Raw genomic sequence first — 10371 nt, 5'->3', positions numbered from 1 at the left:
AATGAATTATGTTATATTATGGAAATATTCATATCGACGCGCCTCAGTTTTTTTCCCTAAACAAATTAATTGACGTGGTTGCGTGATTTTGTCAGAAAATTCGCTCAAAACACTTCACGGCGTGTTTCAGAGGAGTTACCGCGCAAAAAAGGTAAGAAAAGGCGGCAGGGTGCTCCCGCGACTCCTTACAGCGGCTTCTTACCGTGCGCCATTTCAACCAACGGTAATAATAAGGTGAAGCAAGCCTGGAGGTCTCTCGATATCTGTGACGGAGGAGTGAGGGCAATCGGTCTCACCTGTGTGCGTGTTTCAAGGGGCGGGGCTTCGCGGAGGCCTTGCTTCAGTGTTGTTGCCTGAAACAGCCTGCCCTGCGCGCGGGAGGAGCGGCAGTCGAGGCTTCAGGATGGATGTGAGTATTGGCTTCTGGGAGCTGAGGGGGCCCTCTCGTCCATGATGGCACCCAGCATGCAGATATGTAACAGTGTGGGATTGGCTTGTGGGGTGGGCAGACAATTACGAAAGGCTGCTCCGACAGGTCTGCGCGTGGGCCGGGTTTGTGGCTTTCTAGCCATGTTTTGTTGGACCGGATGTTTTCTGTTGACTTTCCTAATATTCAAGCAAACCCTACTCGCAGCAACCTCAACTCCACGCAGTGTTTTTTATGCCTCGTAACCAGCGCTGTAATGAGAACATTTTCCTCTGGGAACCCATAAATTGGGATCGCAGGAAATGGGCTGGAGTCCGGAGTGGCGGAGCTTGAAAAGCAGTAATTTATTTACATTTACATTTATTTGAAACATTTGCTGCACAGAAATTGAAAACAAGAACATATGCTGGAGTAAATATATTCGTTTACTTAATTGATCAGCAAGAGGCATCATTTTAAAATAGCCTACAGGGTTAAGACACCTGCTGCAGAGATCTTTGTGTACCCAGTAGTTTTGATGAGGTTATAATAGCAATAAGAGAACGCAGTAATTTGAGAGTTCAGTGTTTTTTCCAGTCACAAGATAGATTCATTTGCCACCATACAGGGTTAATGTGCCTGCTTCAAAGCACATTGTGTAACATACAGATCACAGGTTTGGATTTTATTCAGCTAGGTAAGTGGGCCGCTCCATTTGACACAGGTCATTTTCTTACTTCCAGTTCATAAATTGCAATCCATCTAACATAGCACAGTGAGCTATTCACCAGTAATGAAGGCGCTGCAAGCAAACTTAAGTCAAGGGTTTAGATCCTTATTGTATTCTTACTCAAACTGTTGTTACTTTAAGATTGCAAGCAAGGGTTACTTTGGGAAGTAAGTCTTGTTAGTACAGACAACCACAATCCCTCCTTTGCATATCATGGCTTTGTTTCTTCCAACCATTCACTCTTAACATATGTCTGCAAGTATGGTGATATGTGATTCTTATATATTATAATCCTCACTGTTTGGTTACATTTCCTGGCCATTTATTCACACACTTGTATGATGTATTGTGTCTCTGGGTGTGATGTAAAGTGCTCTAACAGACTACACTGGGATGAGCAGCGCTATAAAATTAATTTGAAAAAAAATAATTAATGCCTTTAAACCATTATTTGTGTGATTGCTCATGCACACATATCTTGTTTCCTTACAGTGCATCTACATCTCTTACATTGAGGGGAGGGGTGGGCTGAACATAGACAAAAACCTCCCTCCAAGTCATAGTTTCTCAAAAGTACTTGTGAAGTGATGGCCAGTATTCTCTTGTGTCCCTGGCATCTAGGTGTTAGGCTCCAGTTGGCTCCCAGCCAAGATGGTGGTTGAACAAAAGAAGGGCTGATGACCCTTTAAATCAGGCCTTTGTTTTAGGTCCAGTCAGAAGGAAAAATAAGAAAGCCTCTTCACTGCCTGTAGGCTGCTGTTCTGATTAGAATGCAGGCAATGTGCAGACACTGCTGAATATGTCCCAGTGTCTGAAAATTAAACCATGACAAATTCAGCATAATCCGGTTCAGAAATAGTTGCCTGAACCAGGATCTGGCGAGTTCCTCCTACTTTCTAGAACTGCTTATACCACACTTAAACAGGGGCATATTATCAAACACGGCGTTAAAATTATCGCCGCTTTAGCGGCAGAAAACTGCCGCTAAAGCTGCGATAATGGGCTTGATAATATGCCGCAGAGAATTTCAATAGAATCTCATGTTGACACCAGAACATGGGCTTTTATGGGAATTCTCAAAGGCATATTATCAAGCGCATTATCGCTGCTTTAGTGGCAGTTTTCTGCCGCTAAAGCGGCAATAATTTTAACGCCGTTTCTTGATAATATGCCCCACAGTGTTTTTACAAGTTCCAAACCAACTAAGGGGCATATCATCAAGGGCATCATCGCCGCTTTAGCAGCACTTTTTACCGCTAAAGCGGCGATAATTTTAACGCCCTATCAACAAGGCAGCGCTAACATGCATTAGCGCATGTTATCTGCCGAATTCCCAAAGCCTGGCATCTCCGCGATAAACATCGCTAATGAGACGCAAAGTAGGCGTGGCTGGGAAAACTGCTTGGGAAATTATCGCTAAGGCAGCTTCGCGATATCAGCAAAGAGCCTTAGCGATAATAATCATCGTGTTAACTATGCCTTAATGCAGGAATTTAACGTCTGTTAAATTCCCGACTAAGGCATACCTAACATGGGAGGTGGATTATGGTGATACGACCCTGTGGTTTTCCAGCGATGTTGGCCCATTTCCCTGGATATCGCTGGAATATTATGGCACTGGAGTAACGCGTTGTTAACAACGCGCTAACCGGGCGATACATTCCAGCGATAGACGGCGATAAATATATAAGCATTAAGTGCGCTTTGCGATATTTATCGCTGTCTGTTGCTGATATGCCCCCCAGTTTGCAAGCATGAGCTACTTTCTAGCTAGCTAATTCACTAAATGGGTGCAGCTTTTATGTCGGGTCCTGGCCCTATTTTCTGTCCCTGAACGACTTTGACTGTGCAGAAAAGCATGTGTGGTGCCTGTCTTGCAATGCACAGCACACAGGTTCAATGAAAAGTCAGAGGGTAGAGAAGGTCTTTAAAGGACAGGCATTAAGAAAAGGGAGCATGGGGCACACTGAGCGCTTAACTCATTTATGCAGGAAACTGAGGCACACACTGGGTTCCTGGGCACTCAAGTTTTACAGGGCCATGTGTTTGTCATTACGACGATTTTTACATTTCATTCTGGGATTGGTAGTCTTGTTTATTATGCATCAAAAGCAGGACTAGGAGTCCCAAATTGCTAAATAAAAATTAAACTTAGCATCATATTTTAAAAGTTAGATGGCGGGACTCAAAGTGGGAAAAAAAAACCTGGACTGGATGAGAAACTTTTGCATGTACCTGGGGAACTTGAGAGCTCTGAAGTGAGTGTATGCGCATGCGCTATTTGGTAATAACGAATGGGCCTTTAATGAAAAAGGAGGGGGGGGGGGCAGGGAAAACGGGGTGTTGTGAAACAAGTATTTTCAAAAGAGGAAGTGGCAGAAGGAGACCTGAAGTGATTGCCAAGATTCGTTTTCTCCTAATTTTCTGGGAAAGGGGACCCATTTTCTTTACCCATTTTTATCTTTATAGATTTGACTTGGTGAAGCTTACACCATTGATGGCAAATTAGTGCCTGTGACATACCAGAAGGGACTTGGTAGGTGTGCTTTGCCATCGTGACAAAGCTATGAAGAGTAGCTTTATCACATGCTCATACATGCTGTTTTCATTGGTGACCCACCAGCTCTGGTAGAAACAAAGTGTAGTTGAAAAGTCAAAATTTTGACACTGCCATAGATTGGATTGCTATGCCACACAGCTAGATCACTGCCTGGCAAGATAAGAAAAATCAACTAGACCTACCAGTCGAGTAACCTATGATAGGACCAGATTCTTGCCTACCTGGTTATCTCCAAGAATCATCTCAGGTTGCCAGGATCTTTTTATCTGCTAAATAGTGTAGAGGGGAGAAAATTAAAATCTCAATACATAATTTACAAATTCCAATTGCAGCTCCTTAGGACCACTGACTCTGAATCTAAATTTTTAAGATTTTATTACAACCAGGAATAAATGCACATACAAACACCTCAATACAAGGTATAGGAAATAAATGGACACTAATACAAAGGAAATCCTACGCAAGAGTCTCATGCGACTCAGAATAAAAAGAATAATCCATTCTAAAAGCATCAATAAAACAATGGTTAGTCCAATCTCTATATCTGAAACCATTAGCCTAAAAGAAAATCAGTTAGTCTTTCCCTACTCTATCTCTAAAGTAACATCCCTACTTAGCATTTCCCTTCCCAGGCAAGGGAATAAAAAGGTGTCAGAAGTGAAGACTTCCTGAGAAGTACATTCACTTAGTCAGAGCTCGTTCTAAGATGCTCCTTTTAGCTTCCCATCTAAACCTCAACTGCTCAACCCACGGGGCACTGTCCCAAATACAAAATCTCCAAAACGTAGAACACGCCCTTCGGCACACCTCTTCAGCCAGGTCTTCTTCCAGTACTTTTCCAACAAAACATGTATCCCATCCAACGACGGTTAGCTTGACCTTGGGTCCCAGGCATCTTCTCCGCTGAAAGTATCATCCGCACATTCCAATGTACTCCCCTGTTGGCTTCTCGTACCATCCTAACTCCTAAAACAAAGACCTAGTCTCACTAACGAGCTAAATTGGCCTTGCACCTGCAACAGAAACATGGGAACGAAAAACTTTTCTCTAAGATTTTCCATCATCCTGTAACCCAAAGCCTTTACCAAGGGAAATCATTTTCGGCCTACAATGTTTAGCTAACATAAGAAATGAACAGGCCTTCTCTTTAAACGTATATGCGATCAGGCCTTTACACTGTTAAACACATTGCTAAATCACTCTAAGCATTAGTTCATCACTCTTTTTATACGTAAATAAGCAAACTTGCACGTGCAACTTTAACATGGCACACGTTTAACTAACACATTGCATTACGTGAAAACCAACATTATGCATTTACTAAAATACATTCACAACAATCTGCAGCATTTCTCTTCATGAAAAGCATGGTTACATTTCTAATCACCTCTACGTTAAACGATTCTAGTAATACAGTTCTATGGCACACAACCTACATCGATTAATATGCGGGTGCTGACTACCGGTGAATATGATGCACCCCTACAAGTTTCAGAATAACGTGACGCTCTATCAGTTCCCCCCTTTGATGACAAATGTCATCACACCATCGCACAATTTACTCCCTTGGAGAAAGAACCGACCTAAACAGTACTTGTTGCCATCCTCCCCCCGTCGGAACCTCTCCATATTCTTGATATTCTGATACTGACTGTCGTGCAGTCTAGCCATTCGCATTTCACTCGCTCTGAGAGCTCTCTCAATTCTGTTTTCTCTGTACCACTTGTAAGCTCTGATGAGAGCCCACAAGCAGATCACACAAACCACAACAATAATGAGGGGTTTTAGCACAAACCCAAGGAACCCCTTTCCCAAATTCGCAAACCAACTTCCCACACGACCAAATCCTTTACCAATCTTTTCCCACACACCTTCTTCAGTCAAATCTCCAATCTCTTGATGAATCGTGGTAATGTTATCTATATATCTCTCGAGATCCTTGCTATAATCTGGAATATACGTACAACATTCCTGAACTTTCAATAATTTACAAACTCCGCCCTCTTTTGCCAATATTACGTCTAAAGCAAGGCGATTCTGCAAAACCATCGTCCTTATCGACAACATCTCTCCATCCACCAAGATCAAAGACCTTGCTGTATTCATTGACAACTCATCAACCACAGTCGCCAACCTCCTTATCTTCACGTCATTCAGAAACACACCCAAACTCTCTATCATTGCTCCAAAGACATCACCAATCACTGCTCCTGCACTCACAGCTCTCCTTACTCTAGAGTGATGTCCAGTCTCCAAATCTTCTGCATGATAGATTTTCTGAAAAATAATAGCCAAATAACATGTACCATACCAATTCGCAGGCAACGTTACATAGGCATTCCTTCCGCACACATAATACACAGTTGGAATCACTTGCACCGAGCCTTGCAAATAGTTCTTAGCAGAATCTCCCATCGTAAAGATATGATCACACGTACTATGTCCTACCGAAACCTTTTCATAGTAGGTCTGAGGACGTCTCACACACAACTTCCCCTTTTGCACCTGGTCCAATGCTATGGGTCCATAACTCCCCTTAGATCTGTGTAACCTCTCCTCATCAGTCCAATCTACTGGACTATCTCCTGTATTTCGTGTCTGTGTTAGTTTTCTATATCTATCTTCTACTTGACCTACAAACTTCTTCTCTGTATCTGATAATGAACATGTCAAATTATGTCGGTGATCATAAGCCGTATCCAGTTCCAGAGACGGTATGAAATACTTCCGAAGTCTGTCCTCTGACTTGTAATAATCGTATTTATTCAAATGCTTATAAGCTGGAACTTCAGGAAGTACTGCATCGTAATTGGAAAAGAAATACTCAAACTGGCCTTTCTCATAGAAGATACTAAGCAACAAACTACAAGAAATTCCATACGTTAGTGGAAGGTGATGATATATAATACCTTCCACCACTGAAGAAGGCAACTGCAAACACACATAGCAGTCTTTCGCATCCATCGCATCCACATATTTGTACAACAGCTTTGCATATGCATTAAGCTTAAAATCACTTCTAGATGTAGCTATAAGAAATCTGCGACTCTCTTCGAGCAATAAAGCTCTTTTAGCTCCTATAGTGACCTCCTTTTGGCTAGAAGTGGTAGGTGTAGGTGTTCCCTGTACCTCCCCCTCCTGCTCATGTGAAACGATATGAGGCTACAACTATAACAACTATAGAAACTATCACCAACCCTATGAGTGCACCTATCACTAATTTAGCCCTACGGTGAGTTTTTCCAGCATCTGCCATCTTTGCAAAGTTCTCAAAGTTCTTGGCTCGACAGCAACAATTAAGAGTCTCTTTCTCCTCCAGATATCACTTGTCAACCAGTTCAAACAACACTTCAAAAAGCTGGAAATCCCCTTGCAGCTTTCAGTTCCTTATTTACACAGTCCACGAAAAGACTTCCCTAGCCCTCTTTCGTCGTCTTGACAGAAAGTCCCTAAATGTATTCTTCTTCCACTCGGGCTAGGTCATCTTCTTTAGACCTTTATACACAACAAAGCTCACCTTCAGTCCAAAATAAGATCAGCTTCCAGAATCTCTAAAACACGTTGCAAAAGTTCAAGACGAAGCGCCACTAATTCTTGATGCGGTGGTACAAAACCAAAAGTTGGAAAAACCAGCGTCTCCAGAATCAATTCACGAATCTTGCTCAGAAGTGATGGATTCGGAATATTGAGAGTCAGTATTCCTTCGATCTCCACCCCTGGAACTAGCAACAGCAGGTCTATTTTCAGATTCGGAGAATCGCTGACCAGAGTCAAAGACCTCAGCCTCCCCGTGCTCAACACTCCGGGCATCAGTCACAGCGTATGTCCACTCTGGTGAGGCGTACCTTTGACACGGCACTCTTGTTCTCCTGGATCTTCTCAAGCCACCTCGGACTTGCTCTTCGTCACTTTGTTCAGATTCAGATGTTTCAGAAACTGGGGCAAGATCTCTTTCAGGTGCCAATCTCAAGTTCAGCTGTCTCTGACTCACGGACTAAACTCTTTCTGCTTCTGTGGCACTTCTGCTCTCCCTTGGGGTACCCTGTGCACTACTTCCTTCTTCGGCAGAATTTGATTCTACTCCTCCCACAGCAACACTTTCTCCGTCTGAGTCAAATTCGGGGCTTCGATTTGCACAACCCCTTTCAGCTCAATCTAGTGCACAACCATCTGCATCAGCAACCTTCACAGCTTGGCTTGCCCTCTCAGATGGTCCTGCCACCTCAGCTGGATTTTCATTCACGAGAGGGGCTGTATCTTCCAAGGGTGCTGGAATTCTGTGGGTATGAGAGGCATGCACCCAATTCGGCAGTCCCCCACACTTCACTGCCATGTTCGTGACCAGTATTACCTGGTACGGACCACGCCAACGAACATCCAGGCAACTCTTCCTCACATGTTTACGCACAAGCACCCAGTCTCCCGGGCACAAGTCGTGGCACAGGTCACTTGCGGCCGGAACAGTTGCTGCTTGCACCTGCTGGGACACAGAACGGACTACGTCAGCCAGTCCCTTAGAGTAGTCGAGAATCAAGTCATTTGTGATGTTAATCAAAGCAGTAGCAGGTATCGCTGGTAATCGCATTGTCCTCCCCATCAGGATCTCGTGTGGGGACAACCCCGTTCTCCTATCAGGAACACTACGAAGGCTCATAAGGACCAAGGGCAGTGCGTCAGGCCATTTCAGGGATGTCAAAGAACACACTTTCGCCATCCGCGCTTTCAAAGTCCCATTAACTTGTTCCACAATCCCAGAAGCCACTGGTCGATAACTGCAATGCAATCTCTGATCTACATTCAAGGCAGCACAGAGCAATTTCATGATCTCACTATGGAAGTGTGTCTCTCTGTCCGACTCCAAAGAGGTCGGAAAACCGAACCTAGGGATAAGTTCCCTCAACAACAGCTTAGCTACAGTGAGTGTGTCACACCTACGTGTTGGGTAATCCTCCACCCATCTTGAAAAGACACATACCACAACTAAGATGTACCTCAACCCATTACACTTTGGCATCTCAATAAAGTCCAACTGCATCCTATTGAAAGGCCCTCCTGACCTCCCAATTTGACTCAGTCACAGCAGTTCTCTTTCCTGCATTCATCTGCTGACATGTAACACACCTCTGACATACAGCTTCAGCAACCGCACAAAACTTCGGATTGTACCATGTCTGTCTGAACACTCGCACCATGTATCAATCTTGCCATTGGACTCAACAGACATTCTGGCAGCACAGCTCGTCCATCACTTGAAACCCACACATCCACATCTCCCTTCTCACATCCTGCTCGTATCCAGCTATCTAGTTCTTGATCCGTAATCTCACAGGCATGTTCATAATAGCCTCAATGCGATCTGGTAACACCTTTCTCCTGCCCTTCTCAATTCTGTGACCCAAATACTGTACTTCACTCAGACAGTACTGCAATTTGTTCAGAGACACCTTGTGTCCATTCTCTGCCAAATGATTCAGTAAAGCAATGGTATCAATTCTGCAAGCGTCTTCAGTTTCTGAAGCAACAAGCAAGTCATCAATGTATTGCACCAGAACAGAGTTCTGCGGCAACACAAGACTTTCAAGATTCTCCTTCAGGATCTGATTAAAGATCGATGGACTCTGTGTACCCCTGTGGGATACGACTCCACGTTAACACACGGTTCTCCAGCCGGAAAGCAAAAAGAAATTGGCTTTCCTCATGGAGTGGTACAGAGAAGAATGCTTGACACAGGTCAATCACTGTAAACCACTCCGCTTCACATGGAATTTGAAACAGGATCACAGGTGGATTCGGTATCATCAGACAACATGGAACAACTATCTCATTGATGTTTCGCAGGTCTTGCACAATCCTGAATTTCCCACTCTGTTTCTGTAGTCCCATGATAGGCGAATTACATGGGCTAGCCATGATCTCTTTCAGAATTCCCTGCTGGATCATAGACTCAATTACAGGTTTAATCCCTGCAATAGTCTCAGGTGACCGATTGTACTGGGGCATCCTAGGAAATTCTACATTCGGCTTGACCTGAATTTTCACTGGCTCTACACCTTTGACCAATCTGATCTCTTCTCCACTGAGGTCCCATACATCGATTGACACAGAATCCCTCCAGTCAAGTGGAAGCTCCTCCACTGTCTGTGCCGGGTATATTTCTATACACACGCGCTGATTCGCAACCTTAAAGGTCGCATCATCATCCTTTGTCTGCACTTCAACTCCCTTCGGTGTGCAATAGATGGTGCAATTCAGCTTGCAAAACAGATCTCTCCTTAACAGGCAAACTGGACTCGAGTCGCACACCACAAACTGGTGTCGATCTCGGAAAGTTCCTATTCTCACAGGAATTGGCTCTGTCAATGGGCTAGTCAATTTCTTATTCGCTACACCAACAACTTGGATTGATTGTCCCGAGAGGGGTAGGTTAGGGACTACTGCTGATCTTACAGTAGACTGGGTAGCACCAGTATCAACCAAAAAAGTGGTAGGGTGACCATCAATATCTGCTTCTACAAATGGTCCCCTCTGGTCTACCTCCAAGACTGCTCCAAGTGTGCAGTCTTCCTCCCCTCTCGGGCACCGTCATGCCAACGGGTCTGGACCGAACTCCTCACACTCTTCGAACAAGGGCATCTGTTGGTAAGTCCAAACTCCTTGTTGAACACTTTGAACCCT

At 44.1% G+C, this 10371-nt stretch overlaps 1 protein-coding gene across 5 annotated transcripts in view; it reads left to right on the top strand.

Moving 5' to 3' along the window:
* Positions 1-286: 286 nt before the first annotated feature.
* SYCP2L (synaptonemal complex protein 2 like) overlaps positions 287-10371 on the top strand; it is a 1177754-nt gene continuing 1167669 nt past the window's right edge. For all 5 annotated transcript variants that reach the window (XM_085606974.1, XM_085606977.1, XM_085606975.1 and 2 more), the window contains exon 1: positions 287-409. In XM_085606974.1, the coding sequence (XP_085463100.1) occupies positions 404-409 (6 nt within the window). In that variant the 5' untranslated portion in view covers positions 287-403. The remainder of the gene's footprint in view (positions 410-10371) is intronic.

The sequence above is a fragment of the Triturus cristatus genome, chromosome 5_2 (assembly GCF_964204655.1).
Source record: "Triturus cristatus chromosome 5_2, aTriCri1.1, whole genome shotgun sequence".
NCBI classification, from domain to species: domain Eukaryota; kingdom Metazoa; phylum Chordata; class Amphibia; order Caudata; family Salamandridae; genus Triturus; species Triturus cristatus.
This window is presented reverse-complemented; position numbering and strand designations above follow the sequence as displayed.